The 16,262-nt window shown below is 44.2% G+C and overlaps 1 protein-coding gene across 1 annotated transcript in view; it reads left to right on the top strand.

The window, feature by feature from the left end:
* The window catches only part of SLC26A8 (solute carrier family 26 member 8), a 181,841-nt gene that overhangs the window by 61,025 nt on the left and 104,554 nt on the right, over nt 1-16,262 (top strand). Inside the window, exons 6-7 of the mRNA XM_030221729.1 lie at nt 2,648-2,797; nt 13,352-13,434. Coding sequence (XP_030077589.1) covers nt 2,648-2,797; nt 13,352-13,434 — 233 coding nt within the window. The remainder of the gene's footprint in view (nt 1-2,647; nt 2,798-13,351; nt 13,435-16,262) is intronic.

Genomic DNA, 16,262 nt, shown 5'->3' on the forward strand with positions numbered 1-16,262 from the left:
GCTGGGAGACTGGGCGTCTAAATGGCAGATGATGTTTAATGTGAGCAACTGCAAAGTGATGCATGTGGGAAAGAGGAACCCAAACTATAGTTACGTGATGCAAGGCTCCAAGTTAGGAGTCATCAACCAGGAAAAGGATCTAGGAGTCATCATTGACAATACTTTGAAACCCTCTGCTCAGTGTGCTGCTGCGGCTAAGAAAGCAAATAGAATGTTAGGTATTATTAGGAAAGGAATGGAAAATAAAAATGAGGATGTTATATTACTTTTGTATTCCTCTATGGTGCGTCTGCACCTTGAATACTGTGTGCAATTCTGGTCACCGCTTCTCAAAAAAGATATAGTGGAATTAGAAAAGGTACAGAGAAAGGCGACGAAAATGATAAAGAGGATGGGATGACTTCCCTATAAGGAAAGGCTGAAATAGCTTAGGCTCTTCAGTTTGGAGAAAAGGCAGCTGAGGCGATATATGATAGAGATATAAAATACTGAGTGGAGTGGAATGGGTAGACATGAATCCCTTGTTTACTCTTTCCAAAAATACTAGGACTAGGGGGTACGCAATGAAGCTACAAAGTAGTAAATTTAAAACAACTCTGAGAAAATATTTTTTCACTCAACGTGTAATTAAACTCTCAAATTCATTGCCAGAGAATGTGTTAAAAGCAGTTAGTTTCGTGGGGTTTAAAAAAGGTTTATATAGCTTCCTAAAAGAAAAGTTCATAAGCCATTATTAAAATGGACTTGGGAAAATCCACTGCTTATTTCTAGGATAAGCAGCATAAAATGTACTGTACTGTTTTGGGATCTTGCCAGGTGCTTGATGGACCTTCAGTCTGTCTCATTATGGCAACATTTATGTACTTATGTACTTAATCAATTGTAAGAATGTTTAAATTTGTTCTTGTGCACACTAACTTTTTTAAAGGCCCAGTAAATTGACTGCATGTTAACAAATGCGTATCCCAAAGACATTAATACAAGTAAGCAAAACTGTACTGGAGGAAAAGGCTGGGACTGCTGCTGTAGTTCAGTCATTAGGAATGTAGATGGTTGACTGGTAGGTGTGAGGATCACTTGGAGGGGCATAATTGAAAGAGACACCCAAGTTTTGCTGAGGAGGTCGCAAAATGTCCCGGTGAAGGGGTGAGGAAACCCGTATTATCAAAACAAGATGGGCGTCCATCTTTCATTTCGATAATACGGTCGGGGACGCCCAAATCTTGACATTTAGGTCGTCCCTAGAGATGGTTGTCCCTAGACTTGATCGTTTCTGATTTTCAGCGATAATGGAAACTAAGGACGCCCATGTCAGAAACGACCAAATGCAAGTCCTTTGGTCGTGGGATGAGCCAGCATTCATAGTGCACTGGTCCCCCTGACATGCCAGGACACCAACCAGGCATCCTAGGGAGCACTGCAGTGGACTTCATAAATTGCTCCCAGGTACATAGCTCCCTTACCGTGTGTGCTGAGCCCCCCAAAACCCACTACCCACAACTGTAAGTCCATAAACCGCTACTAAATGGACTTGGGAAAAATCCACAATTCCGGGAATAACATGTATAGAATGTTTGTACGTTTGGGAAGCTTGCCAGGTGCCCTTGGCCTGGATTGGCCGCTGTTGTGGACAGGATGCTGGGCTTGATGGACCCTTGGTCTTTTCCCAATGTGGCATTACTTATGTACCACAGCCCTTACGGGTGAAGGGGGGCACCTAGATGTGGGTACAGTGGGTTTCTGGTGGGTTTTGGAGGGCTCACATTTACCACAACAAGTGTAACAGGTAGGGGGGGATGGGTCTGGGTCTGCCTGCCTGGAGTGCACTGCACCCACTAAAACTGCTCCAGAGACCTGCATACTGCTGCGATGGACCTGAGTATGACATTTGAGGCTGGCACAAAATATTTTTAAAGTTGTTTTTTGAGGGTGGGAGGGGGTTAGTGACTACTGGGGGAGTAAGGGGAGGTGATCGCCTATTCTCTCCGGTGGTCATCTAGTCAGTTCGGGCACCTTTTTGTGCCTTGGCCATAAGAAAAACAGGACCAGATAAAGTAGTCCAAATGCTCGTCAGGGACGCCCTTTTTTTCCATTATGGGTCGAGGATGCCCATGTGTTAGGCAAGCCCAAGTCTCACCTTCGCTACACCTCCAACACGCCCCCGTGAACTTTGGTCATCCCCGCGACAGAAAGCAGTTGAGGACGCCCAAAATCGGCTTTCAATTATGCCGATTTGGGCGACCCTGTGAGAAGGATGCCCATCTTCCGATTTGTGTTGAAAGATGGGCGTCCTTCTCTTTTGAAAATAAGCCTGTTGGTAACCTGCCTGCGTGGTGCAATGGATGAATTTCATTCATCACCAAGAAAGGATTTGAAGGCTTCAAGTTCATAAGTAAGACATTCCCAGGGGAGAGATTAGGGCAGGGTTTGAAACGCACACGCATTTATATTTTTAAAAGCATGCACATGTTTTTGGTCAGAGAAGATACACACTGGAGTAATATCCACAAGTAAAAAGTATCTGTGGACTTTGCAGCTATGCAGGCAATATGAAAATTGCATCTCAATGCACAAGTGATGTGCTTGTCTTTGGGTTCTATGCCTTCCATAATCTTATGATGTATCCTCTCTTATATTTCTTCTTTAGAGCATAAGAAGTTATATTTCTGCTATACAAGAATCTAATTCTGCCAACACTCTGATCTTTCTGATCAGTATGCTTCTCCTCTGGTTCAGCAAGTGTTGGAAATTCAGCCATAAAGATGTTGGCATTGAATTTCCAATGGAGTTTCTGCTAGTAAGTGTATTCCATTCTCTGATTTCCAATTGCCAGGGGTTTTACATGGTTTTAGACATTTATTCTCATTTGCTTAAAATAAATTATAAAGACTATTTATATGCTTGACCAATGTTCACAAAATAGTGTTAGCATAACTTACAGATATCCTAATACACTCTAAAATTTCCCTCAGATCCTCCAGGAAAGTTCTGTGAGATAGAGAGATGCTCTTCTTACTAAATGAAAGGAAATACTGTGCTTGATTTATGCTGTAGACTAGCTGATGTCCAATGAATTTCTCAGGAGCAAGTTGTTAACAGCTTGACCCCATTTCCTCTGTCATGAACATTTGGTTCCCTCTTCCTCCCATTCTCAGCACAAACAAACTCAACATTCTCCATCTCTAGCCCTCCTTTCTTTATCAACCCCATCAGACCAGTTCAGAACCTGTGGGTTAGGCTCATTCACTAGTGGATGGAGACAGAGAAATAAAAATGTTTTTTTGTCTATAAAGGCACTGTATGTGACAGTATTTTCTCTGTCTTCAGTGGATGGTTAACAGCAGACCATGCAGCTTCTGGCTAGTCAGTGGTGTCAGCTCCTGGACCAGTTGGAGAACTGGCTACCACTTACCATGTGAGCAGGGAGCTCTTTGAATTAAAAAAAAAAAAAAAGAAAGTACTCATACAAGTGTTCCTACCTCCCGGTTATACCTCAGGTCCTTCAAAGGTACATTATGAAAACATACTCTGAAGGTCTGCTCCTATCTGGGCTTCTCTTGCTTGTCTGGGCTTGAGAGTTTTATCTGGACTGCTTGAACCACGCCTTCCTTTCTATGACCTGATTGAGCCACACCTTTCCTGCTGAGACTTTGAAAGCTAGGCTTTTTATTGAGGCCCTGTGAGGAAGTATTGTTGTGGAATTGGCAACTTCCTATATGCTTCATCACACCTTAGTTATAAGGCCTAAGTATTTCTCCTTCTCCACCTCTTCCAACTCCTGTGATTGGAGATCCCAGTTTGGAAGGCATTAGGAAGCCTTCTAGAGCACTTCCTTTACATAAAGCAATGCAGGCAGTTATATCTTCTGAATGGGAGTCTCTGGAAGCAGGTCTTAAAGTTGGTGGGGCTTTGGCTAAACTATATCCCTTAATGCCCGAAGAAAAGGATTGATTTAAATAACCCAAGGTGGACACCTTAGTTATGGCTGTCACCAAGAAGACTCATCCCAATAGAGGGTGGTTCTGCTGACATTTGAAGTTTCTGTCCTTGATCTTCAGCCAGTCATTTGCAGTGCCTATGTTTCTAGAGCTTGCCTCTGTTGGATGCAGTGTGGTCTAGGGGTGTAGGTGGAAGAGAATGAGGACCAGTCTGTGCAAGCTTCTCGTTAGGAAGTGAGTCTAGCTTATGTATCTGATACTGATTTGCACTTTTTCTGGAAACATGGTTCTTTCAGTTTCTGCTAGGCACCTTTTATGGTTGTGGAACTGGTCTGCAAATTAGTGGACTTTCTTTTAGAGGAAACTTACTATTTGGAGAGGATCTTGGGAAATTGATCAAAGGAGACATTAAGCCTTAAAGATTGCCTGAAACAAGCCTAAGTATTCTTCTAAGCAAGTTTCTGTTACATCTAGGTTTTGAGAGACTAGGCAGTACAGAATGAATCATTATGGTTCCTTTTAATGTTCAGGTTTACAGTCTTATCAGTCTTCCTTTCGTAGACGGGAAAGAGAACCCACAGGGCACACATGCAACAAGGTCTTCTTAATGAGTTCAAGGTGTGCTCTTTGGAAGCTTGATTGGGCAGTCATCTCTCAAATTTCTACGAAGAGTCAGACAATCTCACATCCAACCAATGGACATCATAGACCAGGGTTACCAACTGGAAATTTTCTGCCCTCTTAGTAACATAATAACATAGTAGATGACGGCAGAAAAAGACCTGCACGGTCCATTCAGTCTGCCCAACAAGATAACTCATATTTGCTGCTTTTTGTGTATACCCTACTTTGATTTGTACCTGTGCTCTTCAGGGCACAGACCGTATAAGTCTGCCCCACACTATCCCCGCATCCCAACCACCAGCCCCACCTCCCGACCACCGGCTCTGGCACAGGCACAGAGTGTATAAGTCTGCCCAGCACTATCCTCACCTCCCCACCACCAGCCCTGCCTCCCAACCACCGGCTCTGGCACAGACCGTACAAGTCTGTCCAGCACTATCCCCGCCTCCCAACCACCAGTCCCGCTTCCCACCACCGGCTCTGGTACAGACCGTATAAGTTTGCCCAGCCCTATCCCCGCCTCCCAACCACCAGCCCCGCCTCCCGATCTTGACTAAGCTCCTGAGGATCCATTCCTCTTGCAGACTGTTTTTTCATATCCCCATGGTGTGCTTCAGAAAAGATGGTGGATCTTCAAAACCTGTTGGATCTTGGAGCTATATGCCAGTACAAAGTTGAATGGGGCAAGAGAAGGTATATTCCATCTATTTTGTAATACCCACAAAAGAAGGGATGTACCATCTGATTTTGGATCTCAGGGCAGTAAATTGGGCTTTAAAAGTTTCTCATTTTCATATGGAGATATTGACATCCTTGTTTGTGTCTCAGAAGAAGCAAGGCTATTTGATGGCCTTAGACCTATATCTTATTTTGATTTGGCTTCTGCTTTAAAGGTTCTTCATATTTACAATGCTGGGCTATCACTTCCCATTTTGGGTGATGCTCTTTGGGTTAGTGACTGCCCCCATTAACCTTCTCTAAGGTGATGGTAGTTGTAGAAGTCTTTGTTTGCATGGAAGGCATCAGGGTTTACCCTTAATTAGATGAATGACTCATTTTAGGCAAAATTTTCACAAGAAAGCAAGCAAGAAACTGCAGGGGTTGTATAAGTGCTTCACTCTCTGGGGTGGGTACCTAATATCTCAAAGAACAAGCTGGCCCCTTCTCAATCATTAGGCTATTTGGGAGTGAGGTTTGACAAAGATAAGGAAAATGTTTCTTCCCAATCCAAAATCTACAGTCCCAAATTCAACAGTTGCTGAAACAGTGATGTCTGCAGGGCATGAGATTATATGAAGGACTTGGGCTCAATGGCAGAAGGGTTTAATATTCAATATTCAGCCAGTGACGCTCAGCATTTTGCTGACCACCACTGGCATTATGCATGGAAATTCAGTGCTGGGGTCACGTGATGCCGTCAGGCTGAGAAGACGCTCGTCTGCCCCGCTCTACCTCACCAGCGTATAATCTGCAAAATTACTGAGGAATCAGTTTCCCCCCTGGAATGTAAAGTGGATTGTGAGGCTGTATTTGACCCTGGCATTGTTATTTGGAGGAGTTTGTATGGTCCAAGTCATTGGGTCCGCAGGGGCATGCCGGCAAAAACGCCACAGCCCATCAGAGACCGCGTGCAGCCAGGGAGCCCCAAGATAGTGGTGCAGCAGCCCTTTGTGGTTACACTGCAGGAGGAGGCAATAAGAGAACTAACCAAACAACTTACAGCAGTATTGGACAACTGCCTCTCTAAGTTACAGGCCTCGGTCGATGATATCAAGGAAACTTTGGAGCGGCAGGCGACGCGATTGCAGCAGGCGGAGGAACGCATTGGGAGACAGGAGGATCGATCGGAGGCCCTTGACGGTTGAGTACAGGTGGTGGAAACACTAACACAGCAATTGGTGCAAATGATGGATGATCTGGAGAATAGAAGTCGACGCAATAATGTGAGGATAATCGGCTTACCCGAGTCGGTCCAAGACAAGGAGTTGCGAGACTTTATTGAAATGTGGCTTCCTACGCATCTAAATGTTACCATATCTCCTGGCCCTCTTCAGATTGAACAGGTGCATCGGGTTGGGATGGCCAGAGAAGGGGAGCAGCATCCAAGACCGGTCTTGGCATGAGTCCTGAATTATGCGGATAAAGAGAAACTGATGCAGGCATACTGTATGAAATGTACTGTGGAATATAAAGGAGGAAAAATTCTGCTGTTTCAGGATTATTCAGCACGTGTCTCGGAACAAAGACGCCGGATGGGCCAACAATGTGAAACTTTATTTTCTAAAGGGATTCGCTTTGCTATGCTATAACCTGCAAGGGTTTGGGTAACCCACGATAATAAAACTTTGTTTTTCACTGACCCGTTGGACCTAAAATCCTATGTGGATAAGCTGTAAGTGGCACTCTAATGCTTCTCTGCGGAAATCCAATATCTGATTCTTATTTTGCTAAGAATGGGGGGAGATACCGCACTGCTACTGGGAGAAAGAAATTGAGCACTGAACATTTACCCATCAAGCTCCTGGTTGACTTGTTCACATTTTGGAAAACAGCTTATTTTTATTACTCTCAAGCATTCCTCCGTGAGTGATTACCTGCGGCCTCACTCACTGCGGTACTACATGAAGGGGACTCCTCTGGATTTGATCAGTTCTAGTTGGGTGGTTTAGTTTGGTTGATCAGGGATGTTTCTTTTTATGTAATACTGATTGGTTTTGGTATGGGGGGGGAAGGGGACGAAGAGGGTGAGGGGAGGGGAGGGGAGGGGGGAAGGGTTGGTAAGAGTGGGAAGCTGACTGGAGGTTGGATTGTTGGGATTTCACCTGTGATATGTGTATGGATGTGTAGGTGGTATGGTGTTGGCTTGGGGGGGGAGGGAGAGGGTAGAGTGGAGGTGGAACAATCAGAAGGCTGGGTGGGGACATTGGGGTAGGAGAGAGGGGTCAGGTCTCTTTTAGGATGCAAATATAATGGTGCAAATGTTTATGGTACCTCATGGGTATCTCCAGTATTTCTGTGAGATATGGCAGGGTGGGGGGTCGTGCTAGGAGGCCCCTGAGCCGATAATGTACTGTAAGTTTATAGACATTCAGTTAGAACATCACTATTATGCCTGCAGCTAAGCTAAAGGTAGTAACACTAAATGTAGATGATGGCATCCATTCTCCTATAAAACGAACCAGACTATTACAATATCTTAAGAGGAAGCACACGGATGTAGCATTACTGCAGGAAACGCATCTGAATAACATAGAACACACTAAGTTGCGGAGAGAATGGGTGGGAGAGGTTTATTGTGCCTCCTTCAGTGACCGACAAAGAGGAGTGGCCATATTCTAAAAAATCCCTGGCCTTTACACTTCATAATACATACCAAGACACGGACGGACAGTGGGTCATTGTGTCGGGGGTGCTGCAGGGGTCCAAGGTGGCGTTTTGTAGTCTCTATGCCCCTAATGTATACTCACAGCAATTTTTTACTCAGGTCAGAGCCAAGCTGGCTGTACTGGATGAGTACCCTCTAATAGTTGGGGGGGGGGGGGGGGGTTAATATAACAACTGATCCTTCTATAGACTGTAAGCTGCCCAGACAACCAATGAGTGACCACATGCACAAGGGTGTTAACTACCTGGTGGAGGAATTAGTGGTGCTGGATATATGGCGACTGTTACATGAGGAAGAACAGGAGTTTACTTTTTTTTTCCCACCCACACAAAGTACATGCTCGCCTGGATTACATATTGGTATCTAGGGCTTTCTTAAGATCTGTTACACAGGCAGATATAGGGGAGGCTGAAGTATCAGACCATGCCCCGGTATGGGTTGATATTGCAGTGGGGCACAGCATCTCGCTCCCAGCGGTGGCGCATGAACCCCGCTTTGTACCAGAATATGGAATTTAAGACTTATTTACGGAAAGTATGGATAGACTACCCTGCTAAGAATTGGGTGGAAGATGTGGGACCCCGCATATTTTGGGAAGCAGCTAAGGCAGTAGTTAGGGGTAAGGTTATTGCATTTACCTCATCACTTCAAAGAAAGAGGGAAAAGGCCACGTTGGAAGCGGCAGGTCGGCTTCGAGCTGCTCGCCACGCTTTCTTGGCCTGACCGGTGGAAACTAACCGTCTTTTATATTTAGAGAAGAGAAAAGAGATGCAAAACCTCTTAAATGAGCGGGCAATGAATAACATCAGACTATACAAATATAAATTACATAGGTGGGGTAACAAAACTGGAAAATTATTAGCATCGGTGGTACTCCCATGCTCTGACAAAAATTACATCACCAGGATAAGGGATGCCACAGAGAGGTTTCATAGCATGCAGTCTGCAATACACACAGAGTTTGCCAGTTTTTATACCTCTTTAAACGACACAGGTTCAATCTCGGAATCCCTATACGAGACCTTTTTTGATCGGCTGCAGTTGCCTAGACTCACTGAAGAGCAGGTGGCAACACTCAATGTGCCATTAACTGGTAAAGAGGTGCAGAGAGTCATCAAGAGATTAAAACTAGCTAAGGCTCCGGGTCCAGATGGATTGGGGTCTGAATTCTACAAAATTCTTCAGGATATTCTTATACCTCCGTTTATTGGTATGTGTGAGGATATCCGGGACTCCCAGATAATGGGCAATACATTAAATCATGTTTATATCACAGTACTACCAAAGCCCGGAAAGGACCCTGAGCTGGTGGGATCATATCACCCCATTTCTTTAATAAACCAAGATCTTAAGATTCTGGCGGGAGTCATGGCAGACAGGTTAGGAGCATTCCTTCCCACTCTCATACACCCAGATCAAATGGGATTTGTATTGGGCAGATTCGCATCAGCTAATATTTTGAAAGTGTGTAGAGTGTTACGTGAAGGGGCGAGGCGATCTGGGGATGCTATCCTGGCCAGTCTAGATGCCGAGAAGGCCTTCAATAAAGTGCTGTGGCAATACTTGTTCTGGGTTCTGCAGCGTTTTGGTATATCGGGAGCTTATATAGTAATCACACGGCCCAACTTCTCATCAATGACACTCTTGCGTCCCCCATTGCTTTGGGAAAGGGCACTAGACAGGGATGCCCTCTCTCCCCATTACTGTTTGTACTGTCCTTAGAGCCGCTGGCAGCCTGAATTCGACAGGAGGAGAGGTTAGAGGGTATTCAGGTGGGGGAATGTGAATATAGGGTGAATTTGTTTGCTGATGACAAGACATGCTGCTACTTCTTAATAATGCAACACATACATTGCCAGTGGGGATGGGGCTTATATGGGAATTTGGTGAATTTGCGGGACTCCGTATTAACTTTGGAAAGTCGGAAGCTCTGCCCGTCACTGTTCCCTGTAGTAGTACTTGGGAACAGTGGACTTGGGATGGGCAAGAACAGGGATTAAATATCTGGAAGTGTATCTAAGTGCAGATTATGAATGGATGTATAGGAAAAATATTATTGAGAAACTTGAAGGGATGCAGAGATTGTGTGCACGATGGAATGATCTCCCAGTCAATTTTCTGTGCCGAGTTGCCCTAGTGAAAATGATACTCCTACCTAAAATATTATACCCACTACAGATGTTGCCTTTCTGGGTCAGGCAGAGGGAGGAAGGGCTATATCGGAGTATAGTTAGTTCTTTTATCTGGCACTCAAAGCGTCCTCGCATTGCCTTTACTAAGTTAACCCATGCTAGGGCCAAGGGGGGACTGTGGCTCCCAGATTTAAGGCTTTATAATGTAGCCTCGTTGTTAAGGTGGGTGCATGAATGTTATACTTTGTCAGATAGATATGCCTTGCTGGGGTTCTGGCATAGTTGGTGCACTCCTATTGACATATTTTCAGCGTTGGCGGGGGGCTGACGAGGTGGCAGGCATAGGGGAGGCAGAAATCAGTTTGTGATAGCATTGGGAAAAGCATGGAGATGGTGGAGAGGTATAATAGGAGGGGCTATGGGGTGGATCCCTTTTTGTCTATTATTAATAACTCAACCTTGGGCCCTGCTCTAGTTGAAAAGCCTTAGAGAGGAAGCCATTTACTTGGACCCAAGCTCTCAGGAAGGCATATAACGCCTTTACCCATCTTAGGACAGTAACGCCCAGTCCCATATGTTCCATACCTTTAACAATGAAAGCCTTCTCTGCATCAATAGACAAAACATCATAGGGGGTCTTCTGGGCTTGAGCAATCCACAACAAATTTAACAGTTTGTGGACATTATCAGAGGCTTGCCAGTCCTGGATAAATCCGGCCTGATCTGAGTGGATCAACAGGACAGGGATTCTCAACCCAGTCCTTGGGACACACCTAGGCAGTCTGGTTTTCAGGATACCCACAATGAATATGCATGACATAAATTTGCATGCAATGGAGGTAGGGCATACAAAACTATCTCATGCATATTCATTGTGAGTATCCTGAAAATCTGACCGGCTTGTTGCATCCTGAGGACTGGGTGGAGAACCCCTGGCTTAGGAATATATTTCTGCAATTTCACAGCCAAAATGTTTGCTAAAATTTAGAGATCAATATTCAACAGCAAGATTGGCCTATAGAAACTGCATATTTATCTTTACCTTCTTTTGGATAACAGTGATCAGTGCCTCTCACATTGTCAGATAATGAATTGCCCTCCAAGATCCGATTAAATAGCTTGACCAGCAGGAGGGCCAAATCTGTAACAAATGTCTTGTAAAATTTGGTGGTGGTGAAACCATCTACCCCAGGTGCCTGATCTAACTTAAACATCTTTACTGCTTCAACCACTTCCAACAAGGAAATGGGAACATTAAGGTACTCACGATCTGCTTCCTCCAAAACAGCAGCCTCCTCTGCTAGGGTCTCTGGGGTGTACAATTGCTGACAGTAGCCAGTAAAAACTTCAGCAATCTCATCTGTTTCATGAACCAGAGTGCCTCCTCCCCCCACCCACACACAAACTCCCTGAACCTTCAGGATATAGTTTTGCAATTGCTTTTGCTTCAGCTACTGGGCCAAAAATTTCTCAACTTTATTACCTCCCTCATAGTGCTGCAGTTTTAATCTGTGCAACTGAAATGCCACCTCTGCCACCAGCATATCCTTCAAATAGGTCTGCTCTGAATATAACTGGCAGAGCATCCCAGGGTTCAGGTCTCTTTGGTGCTGGGATTTTAGTGTATAGGTGTGCTGCCATATAGCTAACATTTACGGATTCCATTGTCTTTTGCACAGTGTTGTCCATCTGATAAATTTCCCTCTCAAAGCCACTTTTAAAGTGTCCCATACCACTGAAAATGATACCTCATTGTTATCATTAAAAAGTTACTTATGGCTGTAAAGTGCTTTTATAGGGTGAAGCAAACAGAATTCTATTTCTTTATCTCCATCTGCTGGTGGATGGGCGTAACCCACAGGTTCTGAACTGATGTAGCAAGACTCAAGGAAAGAAAGCTAGTATGTAAGATGTAATTTTTCCTTTTCTGTCTCCTCCCTCCTTCCCTCTCCCCACCTGTCACTCTCTTTCTCTATATATGTATTCCAATCCCTCTTTCTCCCCACCAGTCATTCTCTCTCTCTCTCTCCTCTTCCTTCCTCTCCCCATCAGTCATACTTTCTCTTTCTGTCTGTACCCCTTGCCTCTTTCTCCACATCAGTTTCTCTCGTCTCTTTCTCTTTCTTCTCCCCACCAGCTTCAATATCTCTTTTTCTAACCGTCCCAATCAATTGTAGTCTCTGTCCATAAACACCGATTTCCTAATTTATCGCCATCATCATCCGTTCTCAGAACTCCTTTTTCATTTCTCTCATACCCTATCCTGGCAGGCAGCAGCAGTAGCTGTCTTCCTCTTGGGCTAATGATGATGCATCCTCAACTCTTCCTCCTTGTTTTACCACTTGGGCTGATTATACCCCAGTTGGCTCCTCCTCCTCCTCCTCCCTCTGTGGGACCTGTGATATCAGAGATCAGCCAGGAATGGTGCATGCTGCCTTCTCTGGGTGTATTTGGCCATATGTCATAAAAAAGCCATCATAGAAATGCAGAGATAAGGCAGCACTGCAGCTAGCCGCACTGCTGTTCGTGGAACCTCCTCCATAGATCTGTTGCAAGTTGAAGGAGCAATGATGGAGTTGGAGTGCAGAGATGCATTGTCATGGATCCCCTTACCTCTTCCATTTCCACTACTGAGATGGGGGCAGTGTGTGCATGCTTGCTCATGCTTGCATATACACAATGTCCACTGCTGACAGACAAACTAAAATCACCTACTGCTATCATATATAGAGATGATTTACAGCTGGCATGTCTGTGTCAGATTTTCTGAGGCTTAGCATATGCACTGCATAATACCTTTGCAAGAAACAAAATCATATATATTGAATATTAAAGCACTTAGCAGAGTAAATGTACTAAGAAGATTTTGACCCTCCTCTAATGGCAATATAAATAGCTCATACCATCTCACCATGTTGATGAACTTACTCATCTATCTGCTTCTAAATGGAAGAGACTTGCAGTTCATAGCATTTGGGATAATGTTCATAGTGTAACAAATTTTAATAAACAACTGGAAATTTGTGACTCCCATTATTCAGAATGTATATGCAAGGGAGATGGGTTCCAGATGTGCTGGTAATATCTACTCATTGCAGTGTGCAACTCAGGCTTTGTATTTCTTTTGAAAATATTTTCTGAATGTGACCTTTGTGCCCTATGCTGATTAATTGCTATCAACTGCAACCTACACACAATAACATGTCACCAACTGAACTTAATTGACACTCATTGTCTATAGCCTGAACTGATTATCCTGTTTCCTTATGCAGATTTTCGCCTTTACTTACCTTTCCAGCAAATTTGAGCTGGGTGATAAATACCACATAAATATTGCTGGGATGATTTCCATCATGTGAGTAATCTCATCATTGTACCAAAAGAAATAAATTATAGTCCACACATAAATGAAGCAATGTGGTCACCAGGTTAGTTCATAAAAATAAAGATCAATAAGAAAGTTGTAAAAGTAAGATGACCCACTTATAGAACTGACCTAATAGTTTTCTTGGGGGGTTGGGGGTGGGAGGGGGCAATTTTCAGACTGCCTACACTGTTTGCAGGTCTACAGGTACATTCAGGATATTCAGCCAACGGTGGTCAGCGATTTTTTTGCTGGGGGCAGCTTTGTTCCCAGATTCAAAGCTGGGCCATGTCCAGGCATCAGTGTCAAATGTTTGCGTTGTGGAACCCATTGGAGCCGTCTCTGTGGGTGCTTGAGCACCCCCAATATTGAGAAATTCCTTGTATGTGTCCAGGGAGGGGTTACTTTCATTGGGCTTAGCACCCCCAATAATTTTGAAAAGTTGGCTCCTATGGGAACCTAAGTGGGTGAACACCAATAGTTGCAGCTCAGTAAAGTTGTGCTTCCTTTCCTGAGGCAGAGCTAGGACCGGGACTGGTTATGTTCTGAGGTGGCATTGCAGTTGAGCTGCAGTCCAGAGGCTGCCAGCTGTATGCTACTTTAGATGTTGCCACTACCAGTATAGTGCCTGCATTTAGGTGAGAGGCTGTTGGATGTACTGTGCCATTCTTGAAATTCCTCCATGGTGCCAGAGCTGGGCCCAAGAAGGAGGAAGTTGCTACTGCCATGTAAAGGAATGATGGTTTCTTCTTTTCTTTATTTAAACCGACTTGGCAAAATGAGGAGACTTCCCCTGCATATTGAAGTTTGGTTTAAAAATATATATATTCTGAGTCACATGAAAGGTAGTTTTCCTCAGAGGGTGAGAACTGTGACCGTTGAGGAGCATGATAAAACTAGACTGAAGGAGCTGGACAAATATAGGAATGCTCACACATTATCATAGGAAATCAAAAGGCTTCTCTTGAGCTGGGGGAGAGTTCCTTCATAATAGATTTATTAGATGATATCACCTTCAAGTGTACCTGCATGTCCCCTGCTTGTCTGCATATATGTATGGGATCACCCTTTTGAAATTGCTGCTCTCATACTCACAGATGCCCGATCTCCTCTGGCAATAATTAGCTCCCCACTCCCCTCCACAATCCTTACTGACTTCTGGCCCCGTAAGCACCCCCCCCCCCCAGCATTAAAGCTCAGGTTTCAAGTTTATTTGATATATCACAAATCAAAACATTCGTCTTAGTGATTTACAAAAAGAATAGGGGGGGAGGGGAACATATACAAAGACAGGTATTAGAAATGACAAAATCACAATATGAGAAAATGAAAGGGAAGGTTACAATATTACAGTAAGGAAGAACTATAGGAAGGAAGACACAGTAAGGTCAGGGGGTGAGACTCAAAGATCAATGCTTCCCAATGCTCAATGCCCCAGTGCTACTGCTAACCAGAGCAAGATAAGAGAGGAAGAGGGGAGGAACCATTAATTATGTGTGCGAGAAGGTCTAGGCAGAAAGTAGGCTTTAAGTGAAGACTTGAATCTGCTGTGTGGACTTGGATCTAATTTTTTTTTGTTGCACTTGTACCCCGCGCTTTCCCACTCATGGCAGGCTCAATGCGGCTTACATATTGTATACAGGTACTTATTTGTATCGGGGGCAATGGAGGGTTAAGAAATTGAGATTATTCCAGAGGATCAAGGCTCACATACTTTAGCATGAAAGTCTAGTAATATCAAGATGGATCTGATTGTAGGATGGGAGAATCAATAGATTTTTTTTGGATGCGAAGTGTTCTTGGCAGGGAGTAGGGGATGAGAAGACTAGCAAGAAATAAAGTGAGCCAGAGTCAAGAACTTGGTGTGACTACCAGGATATTAAAGGAAATTCTTTAGGCCACTAGGAGCCAGTGCTTGAAGAGAAAAAGTGGAAAAACATGGCCACATTTTCTTAGTCCATAAAGCATTCTGATAGCTGTATTCTGTACAAGTTGGAGTCTTCTGAATTGTGTGGATTCTAGGCCATATTAATGGGAGTTGCAGGAATCCAACCTAGTACATAAGTACATAAGTAATGCCACACTGGGAAAAGACCAAGGGTCCATCGAGCCCAGCATCCTGTCCACGACAGCGGCCAGTCCAGGCCAAGGGCACCCGGCAAGCTGCCCAAACGTACAAACATTCTATACATGTTATTCCCGGAATTGTGGATTTTTCTCAAGTCCATTTAGTAGCGGTTTATGGACTTGTCCTTTAGGAAACCGTCTAACCCGTTTTTAAACTCTACCAAGCTATCCGCCTTCACCACGTTCTCTGGCAACGAATTCCAGAGTTTACGCGTTGGGTGAAGAAAAGTTTTTTTTCAATTTGTTTTAAATTTACTACACTGTAGTTTCATCGCATGCCCCCTAGTCCTAGTATTTTTGGAAAGTGTGAACAGACGCTTCACATCCACCTGTTCCACTCCACTCATTATTTTATATACTTCTATCATGTCTCCCCTCAGCCGTCTCTTCTCCAAGCTGAAAAGCCCTAGCCTCCTTAGTCTTTCTTCATAGGGAAGTCGTCCCATCCCCGCTATCATTTTAGTCGCCCTTCGCTGCACCTTTTCCAATTCCACTATATCTTTCTTGAGATGCGGCGACCAGAATTGAACACAATACTCAAGGTGCGGTTGTACCATGGAGCGATATAACGGCATTATAACATCCTCACACCTGTTTTCCATACCTTTCCTAAAAATACCCAACATTCCATTTGCTTTCTGAGTCGCAGCAGCACACTGAGCAGAAGGTTTCAGCGTATTATCGACGACGAC

The sequence above is a fragment of the Microcaecilia unicolor genome, chromosome 12 (genome assembly GCF_901765095.1).
Source record: "Microcaecilia unicolor chromosome 12, aMicUni1.1, whole genome shotgun sequence".
Lineage (NCBI taxonomy): Eukaryota > Metazoa > Chordata > Amphibia > Gymnophiona > Siphonopidae > Microcaecilia > Microcaecilia unicolor.